The 15908-nt window shown below is 39.9% G+C and overlaps 1 protein-coding gene across 2 annotated transcripts in view; it reads left to right on the top strand.

Annotated features, from left to right (window-relative positions):
* The window catches only part of COLEC11 (collectin subfamily member 11), a 49220-nt gene extending 33579 nt beyond the window's left edge, over positions 1 to 15641 (top strand). Inside the window, exons 4-7 of one of the 2 annotated variants that reach the window (XM_030555486.1) lie at positions 7376 to 7447; positions 8286 to 8339; positions 12421 to 12516; positions 12695 to 15641. In XM_030555486.1, coding sequence (XP_030411346.1) covers positions 7376 to 7447; positions 8286 to 8339; positions 12421 to 12516; positions 12695 to 13086 — 614 coding nt within the window. In that variant the 3' untranslated portion in view covers positions 13087 to 15641. Of the gene's footprint in view, positions 1 to 7375; positions 7448 to 8285; positions 8340 to 12420; positions 12517 to 12676 lie in introns of both variants that reach the window. The other variant, XM_030555485.1, reaches the window with a different exon arrangement.
* The last annotated feature ends 267 nt before the right edge of the window (positions 15642 to 15908 follow it).

The raw sequence follows: 15908 nt of genomic DNA, 5'->3' as shown, positions 1-15908 counted from the left end.
GAGCTGTCAAAAGGATTAATTGCCTGCAAGCAGTGAGGGGACTATTTAAAACATGTTGATAGAGGCTCAGACTAAATGCATACCCAAAACCAGAAGAGACAATAAAGGACTAAAAGAATAACATCATGGCTAAACAGCAGTATAATAGAGACCATTAGAGGCAAAAAGGAATCTTTTAACATTTGGAAGTCAAATCCTAGTGAGGATAATAATAAGGTGCACAAAGTCTAGCAGGTTAAGTGTAAAGGCATAACAAGGCAGGCCAAGAAAGAATTTGAGACACAACTTGCTAAAGACTAAAGATAGTAAGATTTTTTTAAAGTACATCAGAATCAGGAAGCCTGCCAAACAGGCAGTAAAGACCACTATGTGACCAAGGTGTTAAAAGACCACTCAAGGAATACATGGTTACAGGGGTGCTGGAACAATTTGTACAGTGGGGGTGCTAAGAGCCAATTAACCAAACTGTAAACCCTGTATGTGATGGAAACCCCTTCAAGCCAGGGGTGCGGCAGCATCCCTAGTTCCAGCACCTATGCAGGGTCATTGCAAAGAAGATGAATTCTCTTCGTCAGTCTTCACTGCACAGGGTGTTGGGGAGATACCGACATCAGAGCTACTAGTCTTTTTAGGCAACATATCTGAAGTAGTGTCCCACACTGATGTGTCAGTGGAAGAAGTTTCAGAACAAACTGATAAATTAAACAGTAATATGTCACTAGGACCAGATGATATTCACCCAAGAGTACTGAAGGAATTCAAATATGAAGTTTCAGAACTACTAACTGTAGCATGTAGCCCATTGCTGAAACAAGTCTCCATACCAGATGGCTGGAAGGTAGCTAATGTAATGCCAATTTTTAGAGTACCTGGCAAATTGGTAGAAGCTGTAGCAAAGAACAGAATTACCAGACAGATAGATAAACATGTTTGTTGGGAAAGAGTCAGCATGGCTTTTGTAAAGGGAAATCATGCCTCACAAACCTATTAGAATTCTCTCAAGGAGTCAACAAGCTTGTGGATCAGGGTGAGTCAGTTGATATAGTTGCTTGAATTTTCAGAAAGCCATGGACTTATGTAATTCTTTTTGAACCCAGTTATACTTTGGCCATTACAACATCCCCCGGCAATGAGTGCCACAGGTTAATTGTGCTTTACGTGAAAAAGTACTTTCTCTTGTTTGTATTAAACCTGCAGCCTATTCATTTCATTGGGTGACCCCTGGTTTTTGTATTGTGGGAACACATCTATTATAAGACAAGAGCCAATGGATGGAAACAGACAGACAGACAGGAGTACAAGGAAATTAGACAATATAGGTCAGCATGAGAGACATGGTCTCAGCACATCAGCAGCTTAACTTTTGTCAAACTTTTTTTGTAAGCATTTCAGCAAAAGAGAGTTGTAAAGAGAGATTTGTAGCTTTGCAGATTTTATGGGGAGTTCTTCCCAAGCATAAGGGGCAGCGTGGGACAAAGCATGAAGGTGCTTGTTTGCAAATTTAACAAGTGGGTGATGGAGGCTTTCATCATAGGCCACTCAGAGGTGGGAACTGACCTTTTGATAGAAAGAGATAATGAATGGGGTGGGGATAGGCTGCAAAAGGCCCTTAAAGTACATACAAGTAGCTTATGTTTGATGTGACAGAGAAGAGGGAGCCAATGGTGAGATACAAAGAGACAGGCTAGGAAAATGATCTTTGCAGCAGGATACTGAATGGAAATGAGCTGGGTAAGACTGCATTTGTCATGGCCAGAAAGAAGATATTGCAGTAATCAAGGTATGAGTTGATGAGAGTTTTAGTTGCGCAGATGGATAGGAAAGGTTGTCTCTTAAAGATATTATACCAAAAGAATCTGCAAGATTTAGACATAGCCTTGATATGAGAACTTAGGCAGAGGTCTGAGCTGAAGATAACATCCAGGTTATGGGCCAGAATGACAGGCAGGATGGTTTACATAACTATCAGCCAGTAGCATCCCATAAAAGATGGATCCTGTTTTTTAATTTAATATATTCGTAGAGTTTAAGGCCAGGAGGGACCATTGGATCATCCAGTCTGGTGCAGGGCATTACATCTCATCCAGTTACCCTGCACTGATCTCAGTAACTTGTATTTGGCTAAAGCATTTTTTCCAGAAACACATCCAGTCCTGATATGAAAAGATCAGAGATGGAGAATCCACCACTTCCCTGGTAGTTTGTTCCAATGGTTAACTGCTCTCACTTAAAAAAAAATTGTTGTAATTTCTAATTTGAATTTATTTGGCTTCAGCTTCCAGTCATTGGTTCTTGTTATGCCTTTGTCCACTAGAACAGTACCCAGTATTTTTTTCCCTTGAAGGTACTTGTAAATTGTGATCAAGGCACCTCTCAGTCTTCTTTTTAATAAGCTAAACAGATTGTACTCTTTATGTCTCTTGCTATAAGGCATTTTCTCCACCCCAAGATCATTTTTGTGGCTTTTGTCTGCACCATCTCCAGTTTTCCAATGTCCTTTTTAAAATGTGGATAACAAAATTGGACACAGTATTCCAATACTGGTTTCACCAATGCCATACACAGAGGTAAAAATCATCTTCCCACTCCTGCTTCACTACTCCCGCATTTATACATCCAAGGATGAGATTAGCCCTTTTTGCCACAGTATCACATTGAGACAGGGAGACAGTATGTGGGCTGCATTCCCTCCGAGCTTCCATCTTCCCCAGCTTCCTCATGCCGCTTTTGGACTGCTCTTTTGGCAGTTCTGTGGTCTGCTAGAATGGACTCCACAGGTGGTCCCCAAATCATAGCTTGACAACCAGTGATGTAGAAAAATCTCTCCTTTAATTGGTTACTCCATAGGAAGAAATAATTACAGGGAGAGAGGCTTTCCCATGGGTAAATTAAATGGTTATCCCACGGGGAGATTAAATCACAGGGAAAAAGGGATGTAAAGCAAGTCCGATGAAGCCCTTGGATGAGACTACAGTTTGCTACCAGCCAGTGAGTGTTTCTGTGAGGATGGAACAAACAGACTCCTGTAGGGGGAGAGAGACTACAGAAAAAAATCAAATCCAAACAGTTCTTTTAATGAGCACAGGATAATTAATAAATGTTTTTCCTGAGTTTGAGATAAGCAAACTCTTATTTCTGAGTAGAGCACATAGGTTTCATTTTACTGGTTATTATTGATAAGTAGTCTGTTCTGTTTACATAAAAGGATGTGAAGTCACAAGAAGTAAATTAGTTGTGTTTATATATCATGTTATATTTATGGGCTGAATACATGTCTGTTTCATTTCAGATACAGCTGTTTGAAGTGAATTATTAAGGACCCCTATGACTGGGTGTTCAAACCTCTGATATAATCCTTTTATTATAACCCCAGTCTTCCTATAACCGATTCATATTAGAGTGAGCAAGGCCACTTTTTGATAAGCTCAATAAGGTCAGAACAGGCTAACATTTTTTAACACATTTGGAGTTCCTGGGAAATACATCCCCAACATTCATCACATTCCAGCAAAAATATCTCTCTGTAGTTAATACAGTACCGCAGACTGAATCCTTAAAGTGTTCAAGGAATCTTGAATCCACCATGTGAGCTGAGGCTATCTCCCAAATAATACTTTTTCAACTAATTGTACAGATTGCTTCTGTTTTTCTACTGGGATCACATGCATTAGGAGGAAAATGCCTGTGGTTTCATGTACAGTTTCCTAACTCGTTATCTCCAGACTGATTCTTGCCTGCATATTTATACCTGCCTCTGGAATTTTCCATTACATGCGTCTGATGAAGTGGGTATTCACCCACGAAAGCTTATGATCAATACATCTGTTAGTCTTAAAGATGCCACTCTCTGTTGCTTTTCATAGATAGTACAAGACAGTTAGCCAGTCGCCCATCAATTCAGATGTCCTTTCTGACAGCAACCAACAGCAGATGCATCCGAGGAAGGTGGAATCTGAGCTTCCTACCCTAGCATAATGCATATACTGGTAGCTAGTTGTGTGACACTTCCACTCAGGGTAATAAGGAGATTTCTTCCTGACCCTATGGAGACTAGGTTTTGCCTAGGCGCATGATATTTGATTGTCCTTATCTTAAAATTATATTTTTAGTTATAAAATTATCTAGGCTTTAAAAAAAACCCAGCCAAAGTACGTGATTGTGATCTGCAGCAAAGAATTCCAGAGGTTGACAATACATTGGGCCAGATCCTCAGCTGGCATAAATTGTCATTGCTCTAGTGACTTCAACTAAACTATGACAATTTATAAGCTGATGATCTGGCCTATTGTGTATAGTAATTTTTCCTTGAATTCATCTCATTGAATGAATGGTTCTTTCATTGTGGGAAAATGCATAAAATATGTTGCACAGTTTAAAATAAGACTGGATTTCCTTTGAGAAGAAGACCACATAGGATTTTTAGCGGAAACAGTTGTAGACTAAGCTGCTTCAGGAAATGCTGGGCCAGATTGTCTCTCCTGTTCTAGTCCACTTATGCAGACTCATTGGGCAAATGGGACTGAAAGCTCGTGGAGCTGCTTAGCTGGTGTATAGCTGGCATAGCCACTTGCTATGCCATTCCCTGTGCAGTCCCTAGTATAGAGGGCTTACTGGTACGAGGAGGGTATATGGCCAGAATATGTTGTGCTCTGGCAGGTCTGGCTGGGATGCGCATGGAGGCATACTCTTTTGAGCCCCCCCCCCATGCCTTGTGGTGGGATATGCAGCAAAAAATCAAGGCTACTCCTTTTCATTGCTATTTACAAGTCAGGACAGGGACATTTCTTGGAAAGCCTACTTGAAACAAGTCAGCTGACATAGCAGATATTCACCAGGTCCAGATTATCCCCCTTCCCCTCCCCGAGGATTAATGATCTTGCTGGCTTCAGAGTTACTATACTACAGGGAAAGAGCAACTTCCAGCTCAGACAAACTAAGTATATATAGCACCTGTATATCTACTTGGATTTGCTTAGAAGAGTTGTGGCCTACTAACCATAGGTGGCCTGGTTTAAGCCAAAGCTCAGTAATGTGCAGGAGTGCTCTGCCTTTGCTATTAAAACAACCAGTGTTCAGCAATGGTTGTCAGAGACTGGTCCCCCAGCGCTGAAAATATTTTGGCTGCTAGTGTAGACAGGGCCAAACCATTTTCAGTATTCATTACAGAAAGCATTCTAGACACTGGGTAGCAGGAGATAGCTCCCATGCTTTTGAATAGTGGGTTTTGAAGTCTGTTAACACTATCTATACCAACAGGATAATGATTTCCCATATTGGTTGAAGGATGTGACAGGGAAGACCCATACTTGTGACTTCTTGGCTCACTTTCCTAGCTTAGACACATATGGTGGACCAAATTCCACTTTTGACTAGTGATAGTAGAATGTGGCCATTGATTCCAGCCAGTGGATCAGAACATCACTAATTGATTAAAACGACTTTAGTGATAAATGACATGATAGATACCTTCTGGGGAAGAGTTCAGATAAATGATATGAAGACTCACTCTACAGTGATTCATTGGCCAGATAACAGTGGTTTCTCTCCTTCAGCTTACTTTGTGTGATATATGATGATAAAGCACGGCACATACCTCCTACAATGCACTTGTTTTCCATGAGCTATCTGAATATTCTGTTATACCGTACAGCCAAGAAACAAGAGGTCAAAGTCAGATGAAGAAAGTGAATCAAACCTTTTTCTGTTAGATTTCTGTGTATACATAATGGAAAGCCAGGACGAGCACTGAAAGGAGAAGAGGGTAAATCAGGGGTTGGCAGCCTTTCAGAAGTGGTGTGCCAAGGCGTCATTTATTCATGCTAATTTAAGGTTTCACGTGCCAATAATACATTTTAACATTTTTAGAAGGTCTATTTCTATAAGTCTATAATACATAACTAACCTATTGTTGTATGTAAAGTAAATAAGGAATTTAAAATGTTTAAGAAGCTTCATTTAAAATTTAAATTAAAATGCAGAGCCCCCCTCGGACCAGTGGCCAGGACCCGGGCAGTGTGAGTGAGTGCCCTGAAAATCAGCTTATGTGCCACCTTTGGCACGCATGCCATAGGTTGCCTACCCCTGGGGTAAATTATGGCAACTCTGTTGACAATTTGTCAGCTTTTGTAATGTGCATATTTATCCTTTATTCATTAAAAATGGCTGATTTTTCAAGTGGCTCATTTACCACAACTCCACTTTAAAGTACTGCATGATGTCTTCATTAAAATTAATCACACTTTACATTCCTGCTGTGAATTACTTAGAGTGTGTGTGTGTGTGTGTGTGTGTGTGTGTGTGTGTGTGTGTGTGTGTGTGTGTGTGTGTGTGTGTGTGTGTGTGTGTGTGTATATCTAGAGGGCAAACATAAGGCTTTCACTACTTATCGTTATGATACTATTGAGATGTTTAGAGTGTAGAGAAAAGAATAAGTATACAACTGTCTTTCACTGAATTTACAGAACACAAAGACTAAATTTTGCTCTCAGTTATTTAGTTGCTACTTCGTTAGACCAGGTGTTCTCAACCTCTCCAGACACTGTACCCCTTTCGGGAGTCTGATTTGTCTTGCATACCCCAAGTTTCACCTCACTTAAAAACTTGCTTACAAAATCAGACATAAAAATACAAAAGTGTCATAGCCCACTATTACTGAAAAATTGTGTACATTCTCATTTTTGCCATATAATTATAAAATAAATCAATTGGAATATAAATATTGTACTTACATTTCAGTGTACAGTATATAGAGCAGTATAAACAAATCGTATGAAATTTTAGTTGGTACTGACTTTGCTAGTGCTTTTTATGTAACCTGTTGTAAAACTAGGCAAATATCTAGCTGAGTTGCTGTAGATCCTGGAAGACCTCTGCATACCTCCAGAGGTATGTGTACCCATGGTTGAGAATCACAGCACTAGATGAATTGACTCATTATGCTCGAAGACTTTTATATCTCTTAAATTCCATAATAGATTCAGCCTTTTGATCCACAAGTTTTTTCTGGAATTTCCCCTTATTTTCAACAATACATTGGCCTGACAAACTATCTCAGTGGAGTCATACAAAACCCTTTTTTTATGGCTTTCAGTCAAATTCTATTTTCATTTATACCCGTGCCGTCCCAGTGAAGTCAACTGCATGGAGAAGATTAAATAAGCTTCTGTGTTATTTATGTAGCAGGCCATGGATGAGGAAAGAGCTGGACTCCTGGAATTTGACAGACCTTGGTGATCATTCATTGTAATTGCAAAGAAAATTTGCAACAACATTTTCTGCTGCTTGCCATAGAAAATGATACTGAAGTGCTGCTGGACATCTGAATAAAGCAGACAATATTTTTAACTTGTATCTTTAATCTTTTTGTTATGTTTAGGAGAAATGGGAGACAAAGGACAGAAGGGCAGTGTGGGTCGACATGGAAAAATTGGTCCCATTGGGTCAAAAGGTATATTTGATTCAATCTTTTTTTCTCCAGTGGTGTCTCAACTGAATAATCAATGGCCATTTATCTTTGAGATGAATCCCGTTCTTAATTGAAATTACTCAGATTGTCTCAGAACTTACCAAAAGAGATAAAGTCCTATAATTAAATCACATTCTAGTCAATCAAATGATGGAGATCTCTGGACTAGTTGTCTTATACCCTGACACATAGCAGGATCAAGAGGTTTCAAAAACCTGACTTGTGGGTAGATGAAAGAGTTTTTTTAAATTACATCAACCTCCGAGAATCAGTATTTAAAGGAGAGTGGTTGGAAAGTAGGATTGTACTTTGGTAGAGGCACAGATTCAGGAGCCACGAGGTTTGAATTCCTTGGCCTTCCCACTTTTTATGTGACATTGATCAAATCATTTTGAACAGCATTTTCAATGGAACTGTCTAATTTTAGGCGTCTAAATCAAAATTTAGACGCCTAAATAAAAATGGCCTGATTTTCAGAAGTGCTACTTCCTTACAGGTTCCACGGAAGTCATTGCTTTTTAAAGTGCCTAAGCAAGTACTGACACAAATAACAAGAGATGGAACAGAATGAAACTAGTCATGTTTGTCCCTGAATCCAAACTGCACAGTTTGGGCCTGTCTTGATGATGAACTGACTGGGACAACAAATCCAAATTCTCCATCATTTGTGGTACATCTCTACATTATGCATTTTTTGTTTTTTTGCTGTAAATCTTAGTCATTAACCAAAAAAAACCTGTTTAGAAACTTTCTGTTAATGAAACTGGTGACCCAATCCATTTGCTGAGCAGCAAAATTGATGATATTTTTCATTTTTTAGGTGAAAAGGGAGATAATGGGGATATAGGGCCACCTGGTCCTAATGGAGAGCCAGGTAAACCATGATAGATCTTCAAAGTGTATAGTTTTTTTTTAAATGTATAAATCATGTGTAATACACAGTCCTTTTAAAAATGCTGAAGAATGATGTTGGAACTTAAAATTTTGAATAACATCTTCTGATTTATGCATTGTAATTTGGATTACAGTGTACATCTACAGGGTACTTTTACAAAACGTTTGTTGAAGATGCAATGAGTGCTGGGAGTTGTACTGTAATTCCCTCTGGGGTGGACAACTGCTTGAAAGAATGCTCAATAGCTCCCCATTAACTCAACATGGCTTTAGTTATTCCAGAAAGCTAATGGGAGCAGGAATGCAGCTTGTTCCCAATCATTCCCATTGTGCAAAAAGACATCTCTGGACATCCTGTTTAGGTTCTCATTCTGCACTGAGAACCCTGTGGGGGACCCCTGCACCTTCATTGACTTCAGTGGGACATCTCATGGGCACAAAGCTGTGCTGTGCATGTGGTTCTCAGGGAAGGAACAGAGCCCAAGGAGGGATTTAGGGACTTCATGCCAGTGTCTACAAGGCCAACAGAATTTGTAGAATTTATTGGTAGGGTAAGAGGGCATATTTTCATCTAGAGCAGAAGTTCTCAAACTGTGGGCTCAGGTGCTCCGGAGGGGTGGGGAGGGGAGATGATGTGCAGAATATATTCCGGGGGGGGGGGCATGAAAAGCTTTTTGGGGAAAAAATCTTACTGCACACCTTTTACCCCCAGCAATGGATAAATAGCTAAGGTGATTCCTCCAGACATGTCAGGCCCTCAGATGGTGCTGGTCATTTCATGGATTTCTGCTAAGCTTGCATAGCATTATACAAAGTCATTGCCCTCTGTATGTTAATACATTCTTTGCTACAGCATGGGGTGTGCATTTAATTGTAAGCATCAGCTACAACTGCAGTTTTTCTTCTTCTCTTATTACAATGGATCATTGGCTCTGTTTGAATCAATACCTTATAATATAGTATATGGAGATATACCTATCTCATAGAGCTGGAAGGGACCCTGAAAGGTCATAGAATCCACCCTGTTTCACTAGTAGGGCCAAGTACTGATTTTGCCCCAAAGCCCTAAATGGCCCCCTCAAGGATTGAACTCACAACCCTGGGTTTAGCAGGCCCATGCTCAAACCACTGAGATATCCCTCCTCCCTTACTGTTTTTAATATTTAGTGAGTTGCATGTTGATTTTTTTTATGGCTATATGTATTTGTGTGTTGGGGGGAGGGGGCTGTAAACTACTACAAACACAAAGAAGGGGGCACAATCAAATACGTTTGAGAACCACTGATCTACACAACTGACCTTATTTTGGTTTTCAAGAATACTGTGATTTTTGCCAGTTATGCTGGTGGAGAGAAGCTGTTTTGCAAAGCCTTTGTACACATCATTTGAGACTCTGAAAAGCCATTGGATGATCAACGGGAACACAGTATCTTGTTAGGAGTATGAAAAGCTTAGGGCCGATCTACATGTAAAACGTTGCAGTGGCACATCTGTACCAGTGCAGCAGTGTCAGTGAAGATGCTGCTATATTGATGGGAGAGCTTCTCCTATCAGCACAGCTAATCCACTTCCATGAGAGGCAATAGCTATGTTGGCGGGAGAAGCCCTCCTCTTGACATAGTGCTGTCTATGCAAGGGGGCTAAGTCGGTATAACTACATTGCTCAGGGGTGTGACATAGTTATACCAATGTAAGTTTGTAGTGTAGACCTGACCTTAGACTCAGATGATGGAAAACAATAGACTATCGGTGCTTTTAGGACAAAAATGCAGCCCCTCCCCTGCATTCTAGTATCTTTAATAGATTTTATCTTAGATAATAGAAATGTAAAAATGGAAATGTTGTTTGCATTAATTATGTGTTGTTAGCAACCACTGAATGATACAAATGTAACAGACATGGTTATTAGGTAGTGAGTAATGAACAATCAATGTTTATTAAAACATCTGCTCTTATGGGAAGGTTAGGAAGGAGCAAGGCTATGCAGTGCCTTGTATGAAAAGAAGAGTCTTAGGGATAGATGATGACTTGGTCTGTGCCCATGCAAAAGGAAAAGGAATCCCCATTTCACTCCTATACGGGCTACTTAGACTCTGGTCCATGCATACTCCAGTAAGCAGCCAGGGCCTGCAAAGTACTTTAGCACATGTGTAAGTTCCAAATGTTCTTAAGAGGTTTGTTGAAGTGGGGTGGACTTAGGTGTTTAAAAGCTTTGCTGAGTCAGGGGCTTAGCTAGTGCAGCTAACACATACTAGGAATTGCCACAGGAGACACACTTCTGAGTAAAGTTTCCTCCTCAGCTCTTTCTTTGCTCCATTGCCAATTAGTAATTTACTGCTGATCTACACTATTCAAATTACTATCCATGTGTCCTGGCTTACAATCTGGCCTTTAACCTCTGCTGTGTCTGCCATTTTAGGGCCAGATTCTGCCAATTTACTCATCTGAAGTAGTACTTTACTTTACGAGCAGTCCCATTTATTTCAGTAGTACGACTCATGGAGTAAGGCACTACTCTACCTGCAGAATCTGGCTCAAAGCCTTCAAGGGGGAGATTTTTCAAAATCTAGGTACCCAACTCACAATGAAAGTCAGTAAGTACCAGTCCAGCTACATGAGGGTGGCAGAATCTGGCCCTAAAAGGGAAGGTACAGTACAGGTTAAGGGTCAGGTTCTAACCAGAAGTGAATTACAGTGCTCTGAGAGCAAGGAAGAAGCAGGGAAGGAAAATAGGAGTGGGCACCAAACTACTATTTTTGACTTTGAAAATCCTCCCTAAGATATGGAAGGCACCACATAAGTTTGCCATTTATTATTCTAATTCGTGGGTCAGAATGGCAAGTTAACATAATGCAATTCTCTGACTTGGGTGTTCCAGTTTGCAAATGGGTGCTCAGATTGGCACTTATTTACTATTTGTATTATTGTAGTGTCTAGCAGACCTTGTCTTGGACTAGGACCCCATTGTGCTAGGTGCTGTACAAACACAGAGTAAATGATATTCCTGCCCCAAAGAGCTTAACATCTGCATATGAGATAAGAGACAACAGATGATACAGACAAACAGATGAGGGAGCACAATGAGATGATATGATCAGTATGATGGACTGTGGTATCAATGCGCCAGCAGCCTAGCTGTTGTTGAATTTTTTTGGAGGCACTGTGAGAAAGGGGAGTTATAAGGAGGGTTTTGAAGGAATGAAGTGGCTTTGCAGATATTTGTGGGGAGCTCCTCCCATGTGTGAGGGGCAGAACTGGAGAAAGCACAAAAGTGCTTGTTTGAAAATTTAACAAATGGGCCATGGAGGCTGACATTACAGGCAGATCTGGGGCAGGAGCTGACTTGTCAATACTGAATGAGAGCTGATAGATGGGGGTGGGATTAGACAGTTAGGTACCTAAACTGGATATTAGCGTGATTAAATACAGGTTTGAATACCTATATGCAGAACTGGGTGCCTTACCTGGAACCTAGTTTTCAAAACTGGGCTCTCAGAAGTTACGTTTTTAATCATCTCATTAAAATTGCTTTTTTCAGACCATTGTAAATTTGGGTTAATAGGCAGAATTCTGCCTCTGATCTGCTATGTGGATAGATTCCTCATGTAGAGCAAATGCAGACTATGCCATACAGATTCCTTGTGTGGAAAAGAGATCTGCAGTGAAGATGGAAGAGGAGAATTTTGCCTTATATATGCTTCACTGAGAACTCAGAAGTTTAAAGATGTCCTATTTTTGTTCCTACCATTGTCTGCTACATGTTTGGCATTAATTGGCACCATCATTTGGGATCGCTTCAGTGAGGCCAAGGACTGAGGTGCCATAGAGAGTGAACTGAACTCTTATAGGTAGACCCAAAGGTCAGAGTGAAGGATGTTGGTGAGTCAACATGGACGTTTGCATAGTTGCTGCCTATTATTTGGACAGAGAATTTCACTCTCTGGAGTCATCAGGCTAGCCCCTTTTGTGAGCAATACATTCACATAAATATATTTCATGAAACATTTTTATTTATGTTTGTATGTACAATTTAACAGCAAGCACCTCCCTGATCTCTGCAGGCATCCCTTGTGAATGCAGCCAGCTAAGGAAAGCTATTGGGGAAATGGATATCCAAGTGGCCCAGCTGACAACTGAATTAAAATTCATAAAAAATGGTATGTTCATTTTGTATGTTTCTCCCTTTCCAAGTGCCCTATTTTTTTTTAATGATGAAGCTGCTCTTAAAGAATATGGCCATTTCATATTTGATTTGTGTATCTATTTTTGTGGTGTGCATTAAGTTGGTTTATAGAAATGCGAGTGCTCACTTTTCAGCACTGCCCTCCCCCGCAGCTGTCGCTGGTGTGCGTGAGACAGATAATAAGATATACCTACTGGTGAAAGAAGAGAAAAGATATATGGATGCCCAGCTCCACTGCCATGGAAGAGGAGGAACACTGACCATGCCAAAGGATGAGAATACCAATAGTCTGATTGCTTCTTACATCAATCAAGCAGGGCTCACCAGAGTTTTCATTGGGATCAACGACCTGGAAAAAGAGGGCAATTTTGTGTATTCTGATCGATCACCCATGCAGACCTTCAACAAATGGTGCAGCGGCGAACCCAATAATGCCTATGATGAGGAGGACTGTGTGGAAATGGTGGCCTCTGGTGGATGGAATGATGTTGCCTGTCACATTACAATGTATTTTGTTTGTGAATTTGACAAAGAAAATGTGTGAGGATGTCTGCTCCGTCCCCCTCCCCGTTTGAAGCAGATTGTATAACTTACCCCTTGTTTATAAAGTACTAGTTATATTTTACAAGTATATATAACATCAGTGTTGTACAGCTGTAAATATAATTAGGTATTTCAAATATCAATATTTACCCTTCAGAAGGGAAGAGCAGAGTTAAATAAGACATAGTTTGTCTTGCCCTAAGAAAATATGTATCTAGATAAGGTCCATATTCTGCCCTCACTGCAATTAATGAATGAGGTTGCATGACTGCAATGGAGGGCAGAATTTGGCTCTTTGATGTTATAGATGTAGATTCTTGATATTGTTTTATCTTAACATTTTTAATTGTTAATGTTAATTGCTCATACTGGTTTACAAAGATGGCATTTCTGGCTATTTTAAGCCATAAGGAAAAGTTTTTGTATACTCTAGCTACTTAATACAACTATTGCAATAGGGTTCTGAATGGGCAGGCTTTGTATCTGTTTCTGTGACACATACACAAGCCAACCAACCCATTAGTTCTACCATTTTTGTAACATATTCTTATTAAACTGTTTACAAATAACAACACAGACACACACTTCAGGGAGCGAACTCATTTACACTACCTTGGGGAGTCTAAATGGCTCATAATTCAGTACTAGACGGGGATAAGCCAACTTTGTGTTTCTTCAGAAAATGCAATGCCAGGTTCTGTTTGTTTTACGCGTTGTTTAACTGAGGGTGGGACTGTGCATAAACTATTTGAGTGATAAAAGAATTTGCCAAAGGAAGCTAGTACTCTAAAGTTGTATTTGAGCCCTGCTGGAACACTCTTGGATGGCATTCCAGCACTCTTTTTGGGAGCTGAAATGGCATTTTGTGACCCTTCGGATATTTGCATTCTGGCACTTCTCAAGTGCAGCACTCACTAGTCTATTTTTGCTTAAGATATTCATGATTGATATTTGTAGTTACAAAACACAAGGAGGGCTTCCTGAGTACATCATGAGTCTCACGAAATCTTTGTTGTCCAACTGTTCCTTTCACTGGGACAAATGCTGAAGTCTTCACTTAGCTTTCACTCTGTCCTTAACTTGATGTCAGCGGAAGACTGGCCTTAGTAAGGACTCTAAAAAGGGCCAAATTCTCTGCAGGCATAAATGAGCACAGCTCCATTGACTTCAATGGATTTCATTTATTTATCCCAGCAGAGAATTTATCTCTGAGTAAGGACTTCAGGAATTGGTCCTTTATTTTGTTCTTGTGGTTACTACTCTTCAAGGCTATATCTTCTCTTAAATAAAATCTTATTTATTTAAAAAAAATTTCAGTACACCTATAAGGATATAGTTCCAAAGGAATGCAGTAAGTCATTTTGCCCTACTTATTTGTGTATCCAATTCACAACTGCATGTGACTGAAAAATGTGGTATATTTTTGAAGAGCATAACTGGACAAAAAGAGTTATGAATATTGGATATTTGTAGTGGCCTGTTGCAATTCCTCTCATCTTTTAGTCAACCGCTCTACGTATGAAGGTCACTGGGAAACCTCTGTCTATTGTGTTTTTCAGACAGTGTGGGTATACAATGTTTTAAATATTTTTTTAAGGGTAAACAACACTAAATATGAAACAATCCCAAAGCATGTATGATCAATCTGGAAGAAATATCTAGAAGAAACTGAAAACAGGCTTGGCGTGTGATTTCAGATAGCCTCCACAGATTAGGCAAAACCAAATTAATAAGCTACTGTATGGTGCTACAGTTAATGGAAGATTACTGACCATAGGACTTTTGCTCAGTTCCTCAAAGCATGACAATATTTGAAATTACATGTTAATTTTATTCTCAATGAAATAAACAATTTCACCCTGGCATGCTAACTGTTGTGAAGTTGAACCTGTTATAAAGATTTACTCATGAACTCCTAAAACTGGTAGAATATTATTTTAATATATGAAAATCATGCAGGCCATAGTGCTAGAGAGCCATAACCCTAAAGAACAATTCAGATGGTGACTGATTCTGTTTGCCAGCGTTTCCTTCTGGTACAGGTAAAGTATGGCTATGTGTGTTTGGCTCTTCCAGGGCTTTAACTGAGATCTCAAATAATCTTGGCGTGATTGTACACTTACGTACAAAGGTTCTTTGTCTATAAAATCTGAGAAGGGCTAAAAATGTATTCCTGTGGGTCAATTTGCACCCAGGGAATATTCCTTTTGAATTTTGTAATGGTTTGCTTCCTGCTAATAAAAATCACCAGCTATGTTTGGGTCAAGTCATTGTAGCTGTATGGTAATAAATTAGGGCAATCTAAGCCTGGCTTTCACTTGACTAGAGCTGCCTGCCTAGGATGGCACTTGCCCACGTAAAATATCTTGAAGACACTTTGTGTGCCTAAGCTGTCAGCTTTGCCCACTCTTTACCCATTTTTGCAAGATACTGATGTGGTGGATTGATTCTGCTTGTATGAATCTGTACCCTCTTTGCAGATTCCTTTGGATGAGCTAGAAGACAGGCCTGCATGCCTAAAAGCCTGACTTGAGCTGGGCAGCAGGCACACAACATTTTCACAGATTTATAGAGTGTTTAGTGAATAATCTGAATTTCTATTCAAATTGCTATTTAATATTAAACAGCAGAAAACCCATTTATTTCCTTCCATTTTTCTGTGTGTGGTGTTTTGTCCCATCAGGGATGAGGGGGTGAGGGGGGGGAGAGAGAGAGAATTGTATATATATAATCTGCGCTACAGCCTTAGCTAACAGCCATATGGCTTGTAGCTCATGCAGTAGAGGCTCATGCACTACGCTCCAGGTTCGATTCTGCCCACTG

This window comes from Gopherus evgoodei, chromosome 3 (genome assembly GCF_007399415.2).
Source record: "Gopherus evgoodei ecotype Sinaloan lineage chromosome 3, rGopEvg1_v1.p, whole genome shotgun sequence".
NCBI lineage: Eukaryota > Metazoa > Chordata > Testudines > Testudinidae > Gopherus > Gopherus evgoodei.
This window is presented reverse-complemented; position numbering and strand designations above follow the sequence as displayed.